Source organism: Myxocyprinus asiaticus, chromosome 34, assembly GCF_019703515.2.
Source record: "Myxocyprinus asiaticus isolate MX2 ecotype Aquarium Trade chromosome 34, UBuf_Myxa_2, whole genome shotgun sequence".
Lineage (NCBI taxonomy): Eukaryota > Metazoa > Chordata > Actinopteri > Cypriniformes > Catostomidae > Myxocyprinus > Myxocyprinus asiaticus.
The window spans coordinates 37,318,894-37,339,819 of record NC_059377.1 but is presented as its reverse complement, the minus strand read 5'-3'; the positions used below and the strand labels follow the sequence as shown (position 1 = coordinate 37,339,819).

General features: G+C 37.5%; 1 protein-coding gene across 1 annotated transcript in view; it reads right to left on the bottom strand.

The window, feature by feature from the left end:
• Positions 1-583: 583 nt before the first annotated feature.
• LOC127425042 (POU domain, class 2, transcription factor 2-like) overlaps positions 584-20,926 on the bottom strand; it is a 63,886-nt gene continuing 43,543 nt past the window's right edge. The window contains exons 4-16 of the mRNA XM_051670661.1: positions 18,468-18,524; positions 17,260-17,373; positions 15,867-16,112; positions 14,032-14,143; positions 13,751-13,842; positions 11,079-11,279; positions 10,581-10,722; positions 10,342-10,490; positions 7,623-7,814; positions 6,764-6,812; positions 6,509-6,656; positions 5,149-5,222; positions 584-3,463 (exon numbers count right to left, since the gene is read on the bottom strand). Of these exons, the coding sequence (XP_051526621.1) occupies positions 3,156-3,463; positions 5,149-5,222; positions 6,509-6,656; positions 6,764-6,812; positions 7,623-7,814; positions 10,342-10,490; positions 10,581-10,722; positions 11,079-11,279; positions 13,751-13,842; positions 14,032-14,143; positions 15,867-16,112; positions 17,260-17,373; positions 18,468-18,524 (1,884 nt within the window). The 3' untranslated portion in view covers positions 584-3,155. The remainder of the gene's footprint in view (positions 3,464-5,148; positions 5,223-6,508; positions 6,657-6,763; positions 6,813-7,622; positions 7,815-10,341; positions 10,491-10,580; positions 10,723-11,078; positions 11,280-13,750; positions 13,843-14,031; positions 14,144-15,866; positions 16,113-17,259; positions 17,374-18,467; positions 18,525-20,926) is intronic.

The following is a 20,926-nucleotide window of genomic DNA, read 5'->3' as shown; positions in this document are numbered from 1 at the left end:
ATATGCAGAAGCGTATCTCTCTCTCTTTTTCCCTCATCCAACATATTTAAATAAAGACCAAAAACAAAACAAGAAAAAAAGAGTTGGAGCAACAGCGTGGACATCAAGTTTAACATTAGCCCATGACTATATATTACACTGACTTTGTTGAGAACCAGTAAGAGAATTAGTTTTTAACATATTTTTGATTCTCTCTGTAGTCAAAAGTGGTGCGCAAATTTGATACCGATAGAAAGCTTGCGCCCATTTAGTAACTAGATTTGGTTTCAAAACATCTGGGTTTACAAAGAAATTATCTTTTGTCTAAACAACGACAATGGCATTATTTTTTTCTCAAGCTACCCCACATTCCCCCAGTTTGGTATTACGAAGATTAAAAAAGATCGAATCGATAAATTAAAACATTATAAATAGATAAATAAGCCAATAAATAAGATGAAGAGTTGGTAACATATAAATCACCGATACACCCTCCCCTCACACAATAAATACAAATTTTTGAGGGAAAAAAAATTCAAAGAGAGACAGTTTAAAGCTTTTGGTCTAAAATCAAGTTATCATCATTATCAACATTTCATAAGGACTATTTTTATCACAGCCTTTTTTTTTTTTTTTTTTTCACATTAGCAATAGTAAGCATTGAACATAGATTTTTTTTCCTACAAAATCTATCAAAGCACTAACAGGTACATTCCCTCTAGAAGTGTAATGTCAACTGGATTTTCAGTTGGTTTTAAACCCCAAACCCACCCCAAGCCCCCCTCCACTACATTTTTAATTGGTGTTTATTCGTCCGTGTTTTTCTATGTGTCTAAGATCACATAGTCAAAAACCATTTTGTTGACACACGAAAGGTAAGTTGGCTTACTGGTCATTTTTCGGTTTGGTTTCCATGCTGGAGATGAGCTTCCATGTTCACACTCATTCACACACACGTCTTCTTAAGTAACATTTGCACACAGTTCTCTCCTTGTTAGCTATCTCTTCTCAAAGAGACCTAGCACCAATACAGCAGTCTTCTCTACACTTTGTGCATTGGTTAGGTTGCTATTTGGTTTTCTTGTGAGTCGAAAAATGTTTTCGCTTTGGGTATTTTTTCAGTTTTGGCTTATTGTTTCACAACATTCACAATCGGAGCAAAACTTGGAAGCTACATTTTCACAGTATTGTTTCCAACTGCCTGATGAGGGAAACTCCCAAACACAACACATTTAAAATGATGCAAAAACACACAAAATATGAAAATAGGCAATACATTACCCCATTACCCCAAAAATATAAAGCAAAGAGACAAGGTCATACAGCAGAAACAGACAGACCAAGAGAAAAAGCAATAAAACAAAAAATATATATTTATATATTCTGAAGTTCAGTTCGATGAGGTTAATAGATATTCTCCTGTACAGGACGGAGAGTGAAAGCATCGACTTAACGGAAAGGAGAGAGGAGGTGAAGGAATGGTCTCCCAGTCAAAGCCACATTTTGCCTTTTCGTATACAACAATATCAGTCTGTGATCGACTAGTTTCTAAAAACATCCTCCTTGTCCACCTCCTGTATGTCCACTCCAAGTATTTGGTTTCATTGTTTTCCCCATTCCATTGAGCAAAGTTTAGTTGTCCATTGGTTTTGGTTTGGTTTCATTTTTGGTTTAATCCGTGTGTTGAAAAAATAAAAAAGCAACAACAGTGACATCACATGTCCCGATTTAAAGGCTCCCCTCTGCATCTTGGTTGTAGAATTTCCCCTGCATGTTCCTCAGATCCTCTTCGGTCGCTGCTCCTCTAGCCTGTCATCGGTTTTGCTCGTCTTTCCTCCATTTGATCCTTCCGGTTTTTTCCAAGGCACAGGAGAGGGGTCCAAAGAGGATGGAAGGCAAGGATTTTGGGGCTTAGGGCGATTTTTTTCTTTTACATTTACATTTTAATTTCTTTGTCTTCTTGTGTATGTTGGTTGGCTTTTTTGACACATCTGAGGTCTCGTCGTCTGAGCACTTTTTAGCTGACGCAAAATGTCAGACAAATGCTTTGGTATCCAAGAAAGTGACTCAAAGTTTGAGGCATGGATGAGTTTCGAATGGATGGACAAATGAATTGATAAATCACGGAAAGGGAAAAATTAGGGAGGTGTATCACAGTAGTTTTAGTGTACATGTGTTTATGCGTGTTGAACAATCATGCAATACTATTAAGATGCAGATATGAAAGTGGAGGTATTTTTGTTTTTTCAAACCTCCCTCCAAATTCTTCAATTGTTGTGGTATTGATCTAAACAATTTTGACCCAAATTATTTTTGAATATTATGAAATAATGGAATGAGAAAGAATGAGTACATCTAACTAGTTAAATAGCAGAGGTAGATGGAGAAAGACATTTACAAATAGTTTTTTTTTTTTTTTTTTACAAAAATTATAGGCCATCAAAATGATAAGGGGTGCATGGAAAATTAATGTGAAGAAAATAATAAAATGAGCAAGTTTTTGGTGTTGTGTAGAGTTAATCTGATCCTGGACAAGTCAGGTTTAAAAGTCTTAGGTAAAGCTTTTCTCTCCGATTTTTGGTTTTGGTATTTTGGTTTTTGGCGATTTTGGCATTTTTGTCTTTTTTTTTTTTTTTTTTTTTGTCTTTGTGAATCTCTCCATTCTTCTTCCATGTATTTATTTTTTGGTTTCTCTTTCCACCGTCCAGTGACACTTGTCAGATGTCCTTCCTTTGTTCCATTCTTTGCCACCCATTTTCTTAGTTTTTTCCACTGTAAAGGTTTTTTTTTTTTTTGGCTTTCAACCCTGCCCTCAGTTTCATCTGTTAAATGTAAGTTTGTCTTTTTCCATTCAGAAAGGAATAAATGTACATTCTCAAAGTAGCTCCATGAAGCCACCTCTCCACGTTTATACATAAATATTTTTTGGTTTAAACAGTCCCCATTCTCCTGTTCTCTCCTCATCCTTATTCTCTCCTGCTCATTTCTCCCTCTATCTGTCTGTATTTTTGGCATTAAAAGATTTAATGAGAGAGAGAGAGAGAGAGAGAGAGAGAGAGAGCAAAAGAGAGACATGGAGTGAGTGAGAGATGGCTTTGGTTGAAAAGGCGAATTTTGTTTTACTTGTTCCTTCCGCCCCTCTGACTCCCCTCAAGTGCAGCAGGTTGTTGTGGGCATCACTCAGCCATAGCTCCACCCAGAGGGGGTGGTGAGGCTTCGCCTAATGAGCAGAAGGAGGCGGGACTTGAGCAGGAGGAGACGGAGCATGAGTCTGGGCTCACGCCACTCGCACCAGGAGGCGGAGAAGCCCTGGGGGTGCCGACCAGTCCCATTCCTGCGCCTGTTGCCAAGGCCAGTAAAGTGGGACGGTTTAAGAAGAGGGATTGGCGAAGTTCAGCTCCTGGACCTCCAGCTCCACCCAGGAACATTTGGCCGCTACCCTCAAGAGCAGAAATGGGCATCTGGCCACCACTGGCAGCCAGGGCTGCAAAACAGATGAGAAAAGATATGGAAAAAGAAGGATAGAAGACGGAACATTAGTACATACAGTGCATTTACGCTTTGAAAAACCTTAGTTCACCCAAAAATAAAAATTCTCTCATCATTTACTCATCTTCATGCCATCTCAAACTCGTATTACTTTATTTATTTTGTGGAACACATGCAAAAAAAAAAAAAAACTGAAGGATGTCTGATGTGTTTGTATCCAGACAATGTAAGTCAGTGAGGTCCAAAGGCAGCATAAAGGTAATCCATACGACTCGTATAGTTTAATCCATGTCTTCTGAAGCGATACAATCACTTTAGGTGAGAAAAAGACCAAAACTGAAGTCCTTATTCACTATAAATCTTGACATCCCCAGTCTCATTGGCACGTTCATGAGAGAAGATTATTATACTTCCTCGCACTTGACGCGTCTTGTCTGTTCCTCATCCAAATCGATTGTATCGCTTCAGAAGACGGATTAAATCACACAAGTCTTATGGATTACTTTTATGCTGCGTTTATGTCCTTTTTGGAGCTTGAAAGTTTTGGAGCCCATTGACTTGCTCCAAATCTATATCCAAATTTATATCCTCTTTATGGATATAAACACATCATATTTCCTTAAAAAAATTCTGTTTGTGTTCCTCAGAAGAAAAAGTCATATGAGTTTGAGACGACATATGAGTGAGTAGATGATGAGAGAATAATAATTTCGGAGTAAACTATTCCTATATATTCCTATACTATAAGTCTGAGTGATGAGGATGAAAATGAGCTCTCAAGTCAACACGAAACAGCATTCACAACCCATTTTACTTACGTAGTGTGAAGTATTTCACAAGTGAAACACAGTATTCACTGAAAAAAACACAATATATGGTGGGCCTTGGTTTTATCCATCCAGTTAATTGGATCGTACAAAACTGGGTACTGGCACCCACTTTTGAGGAGGCTTTCTGACTGTTACTTGGAGGCTAAAGATCAAGTTACCCTTTGAGAACAGTATTTCACATATTCACGTTTGCTTGTTTTCAAATCTGTCGTTATTTTCTAGTATTGCCATAACCTTAACAGGCATTCAATTTAAAAGTTACAGTATAACGTGCAATGAAGAATCATGCACAATAAGACCAGGAACATGTATTAGGAAAGAAAATAAGACCAATTTTGACTTCATAATGACTTAAACAAATGGAAGAATGTAGAAATGACAGAAGCTTTGAAATGAGACAAAAAAAGATTCACAAACCCAAACAATTCTTCACACACAAGCGCGTACTCGCACACACACACACACACACACACATGTAGGTAAATAGTGGGGATGCAGATGTGATGTGATGTGATGAACATGCGGTGAACATATTTCATTCCTTTGGTCTGCTTCAATAATGTCACTTACATCTCCTAAAAATAGTGGAACCCTGTTTGATGATGGAATGATGGATAGGTTTGATTGATAATAATTATAGCTCTCCAACTGTCTTCTCCACCCCCTTATTAAATATTATAAATATACACTATTAAATCACACCTTCATACTTCCATCTTTCAGTATGTTCTTCTCTTCACATAGAATTCTCTTGTTCCCTTAACTTGGTTTATCTCTTTTTAAGCATATCTTATTTTGCCTCCATCTTTCTTTCTACCCCTTATTTTCTTGTCCTTTCTCTATGACAAACCTTGCATTGTGGCCAGAGGGTTACTGCCAAGGAGGGCCTGGTTCAATCCTGTGCTTACACCCATCATTGTGTTCCTGCAATATGTTTGGTGTCATTTACACATGCCCACAAACACGCACCATTCATACAAGCGGAGAGAAACAAGCATTTTAGTGACATTTCAAGAGCAACCTTATCCTTATCATGGAGAGTGATTTTTTTTCACATGCTGGAAAGAATTACATCAAGACAGACGAAGAGAGAAAACTAAAGAGCAAGAAATTCAGCATGCTCGATCACACTAAAATAGGCAAGTGGGAACACAACAGAGAATAGTATGGAAGTATAATAAGAATACAGTTAAACTGTAATTATTTCAGTACAGAATGCTCAGTCATGATGAAAGTTGCTGACAGAATAATAGTCCAGAATAATGATGACAGTCTTACATTTTAACATTTGGGTTATTTATAACAGTAGATACTGGATTAAAGCAAATATTAATTGCTTCTGATGTCAGACATACTGTATAATAAATAGATGTAGAAACTAAATGAGTGAATTAATATATAATAAATAACATTTATAGATAATTGATTGAAATTACATCAACAAATAACAAAATGTTTATAATTTTGGTGGGTTATTAATTAACCAAAGCTCTGAGTAACTCCAGCTTATTTAAACATTTTAATTCTCACTTAAAGGAATAGTCCACCCCAAAATGAAAATTCGCTCATCATTTACTCACCCTCATGCAATCCCAGATGTATATGTCTTTCTTTCTTGTTCTAAACACAAACAAAGATTTTTAGATGAATATTTCAGCTCTGTAGGTCCATACAATGCAAATGAATGGGTACCAAAATCTTGAAGCTCCAAAAAGCACAATAAAGGCAGCATAAAAGTAATCCATCAGACTCCAGTGGTTACATTTACTCTATATTTTCAGAAGCAATATGAGAGGTGTGAGTGAGAAACAGATCAATATTTAAGTCCTTTTGTACTATAAATTCTCCTCCCTGCCCTGTAGGTGGCGATATGCATGAAGAATGCGAATCGCCAAAAACAAAAAAAGAAGAATGTGTAAGTGATAGAAATATTGATCTGTATCTCACCCACACTTATCATATCGCTTTGAAAGACATTGATTTAACCACTGGAGTCGTATGGATTACTTTGATTCTGCCTTTATTGTGCTTTTGGAGCTTCAAAATATTGGTACCCATTCACTTGCATTGTATGGACCTACAGAGCTGAGATATTATTCTAAACATCTTTGTTTGTGTTCAGCTGAAAGAAAGTCAAACACAACTGGGATGTAGGCTAGGCTATACTTATATAGTTATTTATTAACATTTGAATATGGACAAATTCTTACCCTGTGTTCAAGCCAGGGTTGCCGAGATTGGGTGGGGTGGGGCTCACTGTGCTGAGAGGAGGCGGGGTCACAGAGGAAGGGGCGGAGCTCATTGCTGCATGTCCACTGAGGTTAAGAGGGCAGGCCACGGAAGGTGTGGGACTAACGGCTACATATGGAGAGAGATTTAGTGTCTGTCCTTGTGACCACTAATGTAAAATGTGCAACCTAGTACAACATATACACTCCATCTATGCAATCTTAGAGAAATCCTACCTGTTGTGCTGAGACTGGTGACTGCTTGGGCCATTCCCTGACTGGACATCTAATGAAAAAAAAAGACAACATTGTTAAGATCTAACCTCCTTTATTGGTTATGCATGCAAGGGCTGCACAGTTATTCAAATAAATGACTGAGATAAAAATTATATTCACCACAATTAAATAATCATGATACATTTCAATTAAGGTATTCTATTCTACTCCCGTTATATCAGAATTGTCTATTTACAACATATTTTTCTGTCTGTTGCTCGCTTAGTGTATAATTTAATCAAAATTTTCTGTTCATTATGCTATTAAACTGCAATAACATAATTTACGCACAGTTATAAGATGGTTTTGGATGTTTTGTTTACATAAAGAATATGACATGCAGATACCCCACATAAAATAAATATATTTATGTAAACTCTATGAATCTAAATTAATCACAATTACAATATCAAGGGGAGTAATAAGCAATTATGATTTTTGTCATAATCATGCAGCTCTAATGCAAAGATTAAGGAAACTGCATTATACAAAATAAAACTTAATCAAAAGCCACTAACATGCACCCTAGTTCTTAAAATACATTATTGTAGTCAGGCTCAAGTAAGTTTAAACTGGATAGAAACAAACAAACTAAAACAGGCAGACGATTTCCATTGAATGTTTTTTTAGGCTTAACAATTGAAGGTCCGGTCTACTCTTTCATGGAACATTATTCAAATGACCAGACAAGCCTTCTCTAAACCACATCTTGCACCCATTCTCACCATGCTCCTTCCAAACATGATTCCAAAGCTAATCATCAACTTCAATGGCTTTGGGCTAAATCAACAGTCAAAAAATGTGAGTGGGTAAGCCATACCATGTGCGGGCTATAGCATGGGGGTTTGTGCATCTGTACAGGGGCTTGAGTGGGCAGGGGAGGGGTGGCACTAGATGGGTTTATACGTTTCTCTTTCTGCCGTCGGTTGCAGAACCAGACGCGGATGACCTCTTTCTCCATGTTGAGCTGCTCGGCCATCAGTAGGATTTCTTCAGAGGTAGGCTTCTGGTTCTGCAGAGGGTGAGAGTGTGTTATTATCTTTAACAAAACCTGAAAAAAAAAAAAAAAAAGACCTGAAAACTAAATGAAAAAATGTTTGTTAACCAAAATAAAATAAAAAAACTAAACAGACAAACATTAAGGATTTTAGATACAGTACACTGTTTATCATAAAATTTCAACCTTTACTACTGTAAATTGCCACTAGATGGCAGTGAAAATTAAATTGAAAGATAAATTGAAAATAAAACAGAGATAAAGACTAAAAACTATAATAACCCTGTGAGATGAGTTGCATGAGACATGCCAAACATGTGCACTCAGGCCTAAGCCAAGTTTCAGCCCAAAACTCTTTTATTTTGATGCATGATTGATTGATTCAAGTGTCTAAAATGCACACTTTATCACACTACAACAGTGCTAGGCATGCAAAAATGCAGGTTAGCAATTTTTTTTTTTGTTTGTTTGTTTTTTTTTTTTTTAACATTACCATTCAAAAATGAATGCAAATACAGATTTATTTATTTTTTATTCTTGAGAGCATGCACACAAATAATTTCCTTTAAATAATTTTTGTTTAAGGACTTTTTAGGACATGTTTCCCACCATCTGGAGGTACAAACCTCCAGATTGTTTACATTCAAACTGGTCATTATTTAACATTATTAAACTATTTTTGAACTGGGTATTTTTAATAATAATTTACTTGTTAATAATTCACTATAGTAATTATTCTAAAAATTCACACTATCAACTGCAATGCGAACTGACCTGTTCCTATTCAATTTATTCATCTGGTTAAGGGACATATCATTGATTTGATGATGGACTGTATTATCTGAATGACTTCCTTAAACAATGGAATGAGGCTTTTAATTATGACTTCTCCACAAGAAGTAAAACAGTATAAGACGCCTCTAGTGCTTTAAGTGACATATTGGCTTCAACATGACTTTGACAATTTAAAAAAAAAAAATGTATCAGTCTAACCAACATTTTTGTGTGCATCATAAAACAATAGAGTGTCTGCGGTAGGTTGTGACCACATGTGAAGCCGTATGAAACAAAGTGATCTTGGAACGGGTGAAGTTTGACCTTTTTTATTTTATTTATTTTTTTACGTTTGAATTTGTACTGTTAGTGCAGATTTGGGTGGTGGCAGCTGGACGTTTTTTTATCCATTAGCTATGTTCTCTTGCTTGCTATACTCATATCATATCAAAACCAAAATCTATTCCTACTTTAACTGTGTTGCTTTAGAGTGAAGCCTTGGTTAGAAACAAACGTTTTTGCTGAAGTAAACTGGCCTATGATACTACACTCAATGAGCACTTTATTAGGAACAACTGTACACCTACTTATTCATGCGATTATCTAATCAGCCAATCATGTGGCAGCAGTGCAATGCATAAAATCATGCATATACGGGTCAGGAGCTTTTCTGGGATTTTCATGCACATCAGTCTCTATCATTTACTCAGTATGGTGCCAAAAACAAAAAACCATCCAGTGAGCGGCAGTTCTGCAGACAGTAACACCTTGTTGATGAGAGAGGTCAACGGAGAATTGCCAGACTGGTTCAAGCTGACAGAAAGGCTACGGTAACTCAGATAACCACTCTGTACAATTGTAGTGAGCAGAATAACATCTCAGAATGAACAACATGTTGAACCTTGAGGCGGATGGGCTACAACAGCAAAAGACCACGTCGGGCACTTTATTAGGACCATAGTGTTTTTAATAAAGTGCTCAGTGAGTGTATGTATTTAATCATGTATAAAATATGTTCACAGTAATAGTAATAGTAATTAGTAATAGATCTACTGTCGTGCCAGAAGTATGTGGCATTTAATATGGTGACATAAAATTCTTATACTGTGAATTGCAATAATTTAGTTTGTTGGTAGACCTCTGCTTCTCCAGAGAGCAAAAAAATAAATAAAAAATGGCATCAGCAAAAACAAAACTAATATAATTTTATCATGAGACAGCAAAAAAAAAAAAAAAAAAGGTAATTCCTGCTGTGTGAAATAACGTCATTTTAATAAAACGTCAACAAATAAAGTCATTTATTATTTTATTTTTTATTTTTTATTTTTTGGGGATTTTTCCCCTTTTTCTCCCAATTTGGAATGCCCAATTCCCAATGCGCTCTAAGTCCTCGTGGTGGCGTAGTGATTCGCCTCGGTACGGGTGGCGGAGGACGAATCCCAGTTGCCTCCGCGTCTGAGACAGTCAACCCGCGCATCTTATCACGTGGCTTGTTGAGCGCGTTGCCACGGAGACATAGCGCGTGTGGAGGCTTCACGCCATCCACCGCGGCAACCACGCTCAATTCACCACAAGCCCCACCGAGAACAAACCACATTATAGCGACCACGAGGAGGTTACCCCATGTGACTCTACCCTCCCTAGCAACCGGGCCAATTTGGTTGCTTAGGAGACCTGGCTGGAGTCACACAAATAAAGTCATTTGAACGAAATACAATTTCTGTAAAAGGAATTAAAATCTTAGTAGTATGATGTGTGTGTATCTAACCATGATAAAGTTGCGCTCCAGGGCTATGCGGACGTTGGTCTCAATGCTGGTGCGTTTCTTCCGGCGGCGTCCGGGCAACCCTTCAAAGCCCAGCAGAGGTGAGGACAGTGAACTGGGGCTCGGCAGCATGCTGTCTATTGCCATGGTTTCTGTACAATAAACACACACAACATTGATCATAAAGAATGCCAATGTGACATGCCAATAGGAAACAGACCTGCACAGTCACAAACACACACCTGCATCACTCAGCCATTTCTCCAGCAAAGGTTTCAGCTTGCACATGTTCTTGAAGCTGAGGTTGAGAGCCTCGAAGCGTGAGATGGTGGTCTGACTGAAGTCATTGCCGTATAGTTTACCCATCGCCATTCCAACATCCCCCTACATGAAGACATAGAGCATAGTTAGCATTCACTTATTTTATTCATTTCTTCAGATTCAGCTCAAATGCATGTGATCTAATATAAGTAATATTTTTGTGAATTTTGTGAAATGTGATATTAATGATACATTTTTATTATATTTGGAATGTTAGTTTCAAATTAATGTATGAATTTGAAACTTCCTCCGAATTGTAGTCATTTACGACATTACAACATTGTGCTTGGATCTTGTGGTCTGTATCTCCAAAATTATTAATGCAATTAAAGTTCATTTTAGTTTGATTTTTGTTAGTGTCAGACTTTAAAAAAGGTGTTTTCAAAATGTGACAAATAATATCAGACATTAGCACACACCTGTGTGAAACCCAGTTTAATTCTTCTTTGTTTGAAGGTTCGTGCAAACTGTTCGAGCTCCTCTAAATCACTGGGCTCCTCTGCATGTGGGGTCACGGAGGAAATGGAGCTCATGGGCGGGGCTGAGGAGGGGGCGGAGCTCACGGCGCTCTCCACACTCTTCTCCCTCTGTAATGACCACAGCCTGTCATCAGGATGATGCTACAGCACAAATTGGGAAAACAGACTACTTTCTCAAACACGTGCGTAGTTTGAGAACATTTCAAACATATTCCAAAAAAATGTCTCGATAATCATAGTTTCTAAGGCTCATTTGTAATATTTCCCTTAGTACAACAACATCTTCCAACTAGGTGCGACACAACAGGTTCCACTGGTTTTTCTGTCCTCTCTGAATGTAAAAAAAAATGCTGTGCAGAGCGACAAATTCACATGATGAATTTGAATTTTGGACCAAAGGGATTTTAATGTGGGTAGCGCTGCTCAATGCAACGCAACAGAAAAAGACACCAAGCGACTTACAAAATGTTGTTGCCTGTTGCTTGTCATGATCATAACTGGTTTAGGACAAAAACTCAGATTGCCATGGAAAAGGTCCGATTTATTGCTTGTCGCCTGGTTAGGGCACATGTAATTCTCTCTACCCTCGTCTTTTAGTTCCCTTGTTACAGTTGACACATGACTAGTGTAAATTTGATGCATTCGGCAGCAATATTTTTTTTCACTTCACTCTGGCCCAGCTCCAGCTCTAAGGGGGCTTTCACACTGGGCACGTTTGCTGCGGTCCGATTCCGAGTGCGATTGGTCCCGGTGCCCCCCGCAGCTTTGGTCTGGTTTCACACTCACTTGATTCTAACGAACCCCGGTCCATTTGCGTTCATCTTACGTCATCACAAACACGCATGGAGAACACAATGCGACTCATCATACTTTTTGTTTTTTTGTTATTTTGGTGCCATTATGCACAGCAGAGTGAACGACAACTGCATATATGTGCGCTTCATGGTGTAACTCATCAGATGTCCAGGGGAAGGCGGCTTGCTGCTGCTCGCAAACGGCATTTTTTGAGGACACAGCTGATTGCAAGGAATTCATTTGCATCTTTGTTTACACTGCACGCTTACGCTGGTGTCCAATGTGAAGTTATCGCCACTGTCATCTCCTATTATACCCTATATTTATAACCTATAATAGTATTTATATATAGTATTTATAAGGTGTATAGATAGATAGATAGATGTCGTCATCGGCTAAAACGCATGCGCAGGTTACTTTACTTCCTGAACGAGTGCGCCCCCGAGTCCGAGTTGCTTTCACATTCACATGAATTGCGCTACAGTTCCATTGCAACCGAACTCAGACCACTTCCTACAGGTAGTCTTGGTACCGCGGTGCGCTCCCCGGTCCTCATGACAGCTTTCACATTACCAATTTTTCATGCGAAAAATTTCGAACTAAACTGCCAGTGTGAAAGCACCCTAAGCTATGAAGTGGGCTGTAGGACTCACTGGGTGGGCCAGATAGTTGGGGAGGTGGATGCCAGAGTGGGCCAGCCTCTATATAGGGTGGACAAGGCCCACCCAGGCCCCCTTGTGGAGTCAGGCCTGACTTCACTGAACTTTTCAAATCTGCAGAGGGCGCTAACAGGTATGACTTATAAGACCAACTATGACTGTTCCTCCTTAAGGCCCTGATATACTTCCTACGAAATCGAAGAATGAACGGTGTGATGTCATTTAGAGCAAAATCTGGCCAAAAAGAAGGTGTTTTTGCATTCATTTTGGTGGTTTGTAACAGCTTGACTAGGCAAACGTTTAGGAAAAATTCTTACTGGCGCCTTAACACCTTTCTGCCATTGGTCCACGTCATCAGTAGGTGTGACCTGAAGCTCCACCTAATTTTGTTTACGTTGTTTAGTCAGTCGAGTTCAATCAACATGAACACACTGGCATGCAGATTTATTAGCGAGCTGGTGCAAATTTACCCTACATCTGTACGATTGTTCACTTAGAGACATTTTCCAAGACCATGAATTATTTTTTTTTTTTATTAGTCTAAAAAAGGATTTAAATCTACTCAAATACTCTCAAGAGCCTATTCACTCATGTGCTATCTGCAGCGAAAGCCATTCATACATCTGCCTAAAATAAGATATGCCTATCATCATTCTTTTGTCTGTATTCTGCCCATTGACACTCTTTTATACACCAGTCTTTGCTGTAGTATCAGTGTCATCATAAATACAAAAATAGAGTATAATCGGTGCTTATTATGGCTACGTATAGCGTGTTAGTACATTAGCGTCATTTAAACAGAATGTAAACAAGACAAATCTAACATTTTCTACTGCATATAAACATTAATTTACTTTAAATCATCATCAAGTGGTTAAAACAACTTCTTTTACTGACCTCATGTGAATTCTACTCATAGAATGAGGCATACAGTCATTGATTACTCATTTTAATGTCACATTAGTTAAGGTTTTACTGAGTGTCCTCATATTTAAATGTACTTATAAACGCCTCCCACAGCAGTGTGGCAGATGTCTGAATGTTCACAAACAGTATACCGTTGCTCGGCTGTTTCGAACTCCTTTTTACCCAGAAGTATATCGGGGCCTTTAGTGTAGAATTGTTCTAAGCTTAGGCTACAAAGGCCTTTGTGCTTACCTGTGCTTGGAGCCCCAGTCTAGGTGGGGTGGTCAGGAGACTCCCTGGGCTTTGCTGAGGTAGTGGAATCAAATTTTGTGTTGAAAGCAAACCTGAGAGAGAGTAAATGGCCATTATAAACTAAAGCATCACAAGATCATTGATCATGTAATTTAATATAATCAGGGAAAATAATGCTCGTGATGAAACACATAACAGGATGAGCATTCAACATGTTACAGCTACGATTACCATTGACCCTATAACCATCTTAATACATTGTGGGAATGGGTGTATCTAACCTTGCTGGCCATGCTGAGTCTGGGCTTGGGGCAGCAGGAACTGAGCAGGAGACTGTAGATGATGACCTGGCATTAGTACCAACTGCTGTAGCTGCAAAAACTGCTGAATGTCCTTCAGAGAGAGAAAGAGAGACTTATGAGGATGAAAAGAGAAAAGACAAGGGGGGACAGAAGAAAAAGTACAGCCATGTTACATGACAAAGTTTGAAAGCAAACCATTTAGAGTAAAACGCTATTTGCATTGTCCGTTAATTTGATATTTATATTTATTTCAAGTCTCATGTCACATGTGACTGACAAAATGAAAACAAACTGTTTACTTAACCAGACCTTCAGGGAACAAAAGGCAATAGTAGCATATTTTAATAATGTCAGACTTCCATTGTAGGTACATTACTGTAAATGTGTTTTCTGTAAGTTTTATAATTTATGTCTGATGTAATCGTCAGCCATGCAAAACCTCGAGTGAAAAAACTTCAGGTGGCAACAGCAATATAATAAAAGTCACTAAAGTTAATAATAGGATTAAAAAAATTTCCACCAAAAATACAGTTAAGTATGTAGGCTGTTTCTGGTTGCCAAGCAATTTTGCAAATTGCCACTATATAATGTGTGGTCACAGATTTATAGAGCATAACAATGCCTGCCCACTTTTCAGCATCTTGGTTCTGGAAGTATTTTTCCAATTCTTTATTTCCATAGGGATTTCATAAACATCCTTCATAAGTTCTAAGACATAAACCAAACCAACTAGCTCTGTGGTGAATAACAACATTACAATATTTGAAGCCTAAAAGTATTTGGAAATCATACAAACAGACAATAGTTCAAGACTGTGTACTTAACGTCTTCAGTAAGGGAATGAACGAAGCATTGTGAATGAAATAATTGAATGAAAAAGTATGGAAAAATATAAAACTATTGATTTAAATTTGTTGATAATAATTATAGAAAAAATATGTTTACGGTATGTTGTAAATATTCAGATATATACTTATATATATAAGAAGTGTTGTTTAGGGGGATTGCATAATGGAAGTGGCCAGTCACTGCAGAGCTAAACATTATTTATTTTTTTATTTTTTTGGATTTTCTCCCCTTTTCTCCCCAATCTGGAATGCCCAATTCCCAATAAGCTCTAAATCCTTGTGGTGGTGTAGTGACTCACATCAGTCCGGGTGGCGAAGGACGAATCTCAGTTGCCTCCGCATCTGAGACCGTCAATCTGTGCATCTTATCACGTGGCTTGTTGAGCGCGTTACCACGGACACCTAGCATGTGTGGAGGCCCACACTATTCTCCGGCATCCATGCACAACTAACCACGCGCCACACCGAGAGCGAGAACCACACATTATAGCGGCCACGAGGAGGTTAACCCAACGTGACTCTACCCACCCTAGCAACCGGGCCAATTGGTTGCTTAGGAAGCCTGACTGAAGTCACTCAGCATGCCCTGGATTCGAATGCATCTCCGGTGTGGTAGTCAGTGTCTTTATTTGCTGAGCTACCCAGGCCCCCCATAATTTATTTTTTATTAAGTTGAAATAATGCTGACTGATGGCTTCAACAGAAGCATATACCATCGATTTAAAATATCTGTCTTTCTTTAAAATGTTTATAAGATATTGTAAATTATTCCCCTATGTAAAAAATGAATAGGATTTTTACTTCCAGGCTTATCCAATGAAAATTTCGAGGCAGAACTATCCATTTTATAAATTGTATTTAACCCAGAATATTCATTTAACTAAAATGCAAAAGTATGCAAAACTGGGTGCCAATCAAAGATGCAGTTTTAAAACTAAAACCACACTGCAGAAGTTGCAGCTGTACCTGGGCAGTTAGCTGGATAGGCTGTGATAGGGCAAGTGGAGATGGGGTTTGCTCAGGTTTGGCTTGATTCTGGGCTTGTGCTGCTGCCTGATTGGCCTGCTGCTGTTGCGTCTGATGCTGCTGATTGGCTGCCGCAGCTGCATGGGCGGCATGCGCAGCGTTGGACTGCTGCACCGCTGCAGCTAATAGCTGCGCCTGAGCCTGCTGCAGCAACAGCTGCTGCTGTGCAGGGAGGAGAGCTGCCAGCTAAAGAGAGGAAGGAAAGAAGTGAGGGATGTAGAGAGAAGGTGGAGAAAAGAACAGTGTCACCAAGCAGCAGAGTTAGAATTCATTAGCTTGAGGAAATTTTTAGCAAGCAAAACCCTATGATATTATCCACAGCATGAATAAATTACAAAGGTTATATATCAACCAAAAGCATGCAGTGGAGTTAATAGAAGCAGAGAGCGAAAATAAGAAAAAAAGTAAGAAAGATCCATGAATCCATATGTCATACAAAAATAAATGCATTCAGCTGTATTATTATTGCAAAAAAAAAAAAGTTTGTTTCAGAATACTACTTTTAGACCAAGGTGTTCAACCGGTGTTCACAAAACCATGTGTTCATGATTGAACTGCGAAGGGGAGTGTGAGACAGAAAAGATAGAAATGTAAAATAATGTGTAACATTAAACAGTTTTAATTATTATTAGTCATTAAATGTATTATTCTTTTTATGTTTTGAAAGGTTAGAACTTGACATTTCAGGGGGTACTTCATGTAAATAACTTAGGTCATAAGGGATCAGCTGAGAAAAACATGTTGGGAACCCAAACATAATTTGCCATCTGAGAGGACTGTTTAAACAAAAGAAAGCCCCATTTAAATCTTTCGTATAGCAAGTTTGTGTAGCAATTTGACAAGGGCACTAATTTCACCATTGTAGCTTCAATGAAATAAATAAACAAAATAAAGTTGCACCAAAATTAATGTTAATTTGGAACACATATAAGGTTGTATTCGTCAACATTAGTTAATGAAATTAGTTAACATGAACTAACAATGAGCAATACTTTTACAGCACTCATTAATCTCGTTAAATCTTATTGCAACATACAAATACATTATTAAAACTACAAGTTCTATATATTAACATTAGTTAATGCATTATGAACTAAATATATTGTTCATTGTTAGTTCATGATAAATAATGCATTTACTAATGTTAACAAATAAACCTTAGAGCAAAGTGTTACTGTTAATTCCATTAATGCCATTTTGTTGACTGCTACTTAGTTAAATGAGTTTTAAAAACCTTTAACCGTCTCCATCAAAGATTTAAAAAGGTTTTAGTATGTTGGTTGTTTTGCATTCCTGTTTTTACGTGAACTTGTCTTTGTGTGTAAGCACATACCCCAGCAAGCTGACTGCCTGCCAGCATAAGTTGTGTGTGTGATAGAGGAGGCTGAGCCGGAGGAGGTGGAGGGGCGTGAACACTAGCCATCTCAGCAGCTTCCTCTGCTTTCAACTACAAAGCACACAAATAAATACATAAACTCAAATATACAACAACAATAACTAAACAACAATAGCAAAAACACTAATCTCTTTTATATATATATATATATATATATATATATATATATATATATATGTTATATCAGTTATTTATATTGCATAAACACTAATAATGTAACACATCGATCCTTTGCACATATACACGCACATATCCAGTCACAAACACCAACAGTACAAAAACAGTATGAAACACACAAATTTCTGAACACCAAAATACTCTTTACTACTTACATTTTCTTCAATTACAAAATTAACAGTTAACACATTTTAAAGAAACACTACTAATAAAACACAAAACTGTACTGTAATATAGTTTTAAACAATTATGAATAAAAAAATACTTTTTTTTAGCATGTTTTAATGTGTTTTTATTTATTTAATTAATAATAATAATAATAATAATCCACTAAAACTTTGAAAAACAATGCAATAAAAGTATGTATATTTGCAAGGAAAAAATACAAATTATGAACTATCAAGTCACTTGTGAGAGACATGATCTGTAACAAATTAAAGTCGTCATTTGTTATTGGTACATATAGTTTGACGCTAACATGCAAATTCTATGGATCAATGCCATTACTTCATGTCAACAACCAACTTTGCCAACTAGCACTTCATTTTTGACAGAAACTAGTACACATGAAGTATATTTTCATAAATAAACACACTTACTCTCAGGTTCAGGTGAAAAGCAGCAGTTATGCTCATTTAGTTAAGTAAATATCCAGTCCATCATGTGTAACTGAAGGGTCTGCGTTAACTCTACTGACTGGAACTTTCCTACTCTCAAATGTCGATCCTTCCCCTTTACACTTTACTTCTAATTGATCAATCTCTCTTTATATACCTTTTAAACATCATAGCTCTCTCTCTCTCTCTCTCTCTCTCTCTCTCAGTATCTTGCAGCTGTATATTTTCTGGCTTCTAGTTTGGAATGCAGCTCAAAGGACTGAAGAATTCTCATCTTAACATAGAACTACCTGCATTTGTTTTAGTAAACAAGGACAGAATAAAAGAATTTAGAAAAACAAACAAACATACCTTTATGTTGCTGGGGGCAGGAGACAGACAGAAAGGACTTGTTTTCATTGGCAGGGTCTGATTAGGAAAAAAAAAGTTTTTGTTTCAAATTAAAAAATGATAATACTGATTAAAATTACGACAAAGTATTTCGAAATCAGCCTGATCTCATGAAAATTCTGTGACTGTGGTGACATTTTTGCACAGTGCTATAACATGATTCATTACATGTATTGTGGCAGTTCCAAGGTGAAATGTCAACTGTGTGCCGCTAAAAGTGAGCTAAATTTTCTCCCAAACAGATGAGTTTAAGGTTTATGCTCTATTGAGTTTTAAATCAACAAAACCTACCTCGCTACCCTAAACCTTAAGGCGCGGTCACATTAACCTTCGCACTGCGAAATTCCGCAAGTGAAATACAGTAATTTCAATGGGAATCCACACGATCGTGAATTTCGAAAATCCCCTCACGGATTTCGCATGGAGTTCAATTTGGGGAATTTTGACAGGCGAATTCACCGCGTTGACCAATAGGAAGTTGCTTGGTTTGGCAGTGACGTCTGTGTGGGCGATGCTTCGTATACTGCTACACTGAATATTCATAGTTAACACGGATGTCATTTTAGTGGCAAGTTTCTTTTTAACATCACTCACAGAGTATAAAGTGCTGCAATAAAAAGAAGGCCCACGCCTTTTTCGGCCACACAATTTCGCTGTGCAAAGGTAAATGTGACCGCACCTTAAACCTAACCGATTGTGTCATAAAAAGCAAATGTGAGATGAAAAACACAAAGCCATTTTGTGGTGCTTCTATGGCACTTTTGGCTCATGCATCAACTCACGTGCTCTTAAAGTCGGCATGAAATGAAAATTCACCCTATCTATTTTCTAAATGCATATTATGACAACGATGTGCTTGTACATTTATGTTGTCAGTTTGATAATAAATGTGTTGAGATCACTGCTCAGTTTCACCGATAACCGGCTCTGACTTGAGCAGCACGGTGGTAGGGGTGTGTGTGTCAACTGCAAACTTGCATTCAGATCTGCCTCCGTTCCGTTATGCAATGCCCATATTTTCACAATCCAATCAACAACCAATGGATAAACTCAAATCCCCACCCTGCATTTGTTTCTTGTTCGATAAGCTGTTTCATCGCAAGTGCAACTCTCTATCAGTTGGGCAACTGCGCAACTTAATCATGCTTGTAAATTTAGTCGGTTATGTAATGCAAGGGATAAAATTCACCTTACAAGTCATGCGCTATAGTAAAAGTGTTTAGATGTCATAAGATAGCATTGTGCGAGGAACAGGGAAAGTGTTTATGAACTGATAATCTGCCGTTTTACTCGTGATTCGTGTAAAAATGAATTATACATCGTTGTTGTAGTCTAGTGTTTATTTCACCACGAAATTGGCGCAATACATACGAGCAACATAAAAATCATTTAGTGATAATTTTGGTACAGTAGCGTGATTCAATGAGACCAGGTTTTTAAACGTTTGACTGTCAAAAGAATACCGTTTCCAAAGAACACACTCTGACTTTTTTATCAGACTTTTTTTTAGGTTTAAATCACAGACAGACACCCTGACATTTTGCAAAATACTTTTGGAGTTGGATCATTGCAGACTACAAGCCCCTGAGGCAGAACAACCAACCGACTCCTTTATACTCCCGCTAACATTGTTCATAAGTAAGACGACACTAACATTTAGGTTTTTCCAGTGTCTCCAAACATGATGTGTAAATTTAACAAATTGTCCACAAAACATTGTTCCACTAGTGGAACATCTAGATGGTTTTGACAGATGGACTTTACCTTAGACATTAAGGAGGACATTTCCCTCAAAATATGCAGATTAGATGTTTTTCATTGGCATTTATTTTTATTTTTATTTTTATTTTTGTAGAGCCACCACAGTAACCTTCAATAAACTTCCCAGTAACAATCCATGAGGTCAATATCCAAGACACTGACATACTTCACAATGGCCCTTATTGATGAAACCATTTGTTAAATATATAGATATGTGAAATACGGTCTCTATTGTGTAATTATAGTTGGCTATTTTCTTGAATTATGATTTTCTAGTGTATTTCGTTTAGGCTCTTAATCGATTAACATTTCAAATCAAATCAATTACATGATAATTGCAAATAATCGCATGTATAAATATTTGCTGAGAAAGCCCATCTATTTCAGATAGCTAAAATGCATTACATTATTGTGGCAGACGTGAAGAATTGATAAGACAATACGAAAAGTGGCTTAAGAAGGCAATATATTGTTTATTTCCATATTACTGAACATAAGCCTATCATTGGCCGACAGTCCACAGCAATCCATTTTGCAATTGAACTTGTTCATCTGTCCCAGGTAGATTCATTATAAGGGCTTTTCTAAGAATGTGTCAATGTACACATGCGTCAGTTGAACGCTTTTGGAGCGTCTAATTTTGGTTGCATCACATCATA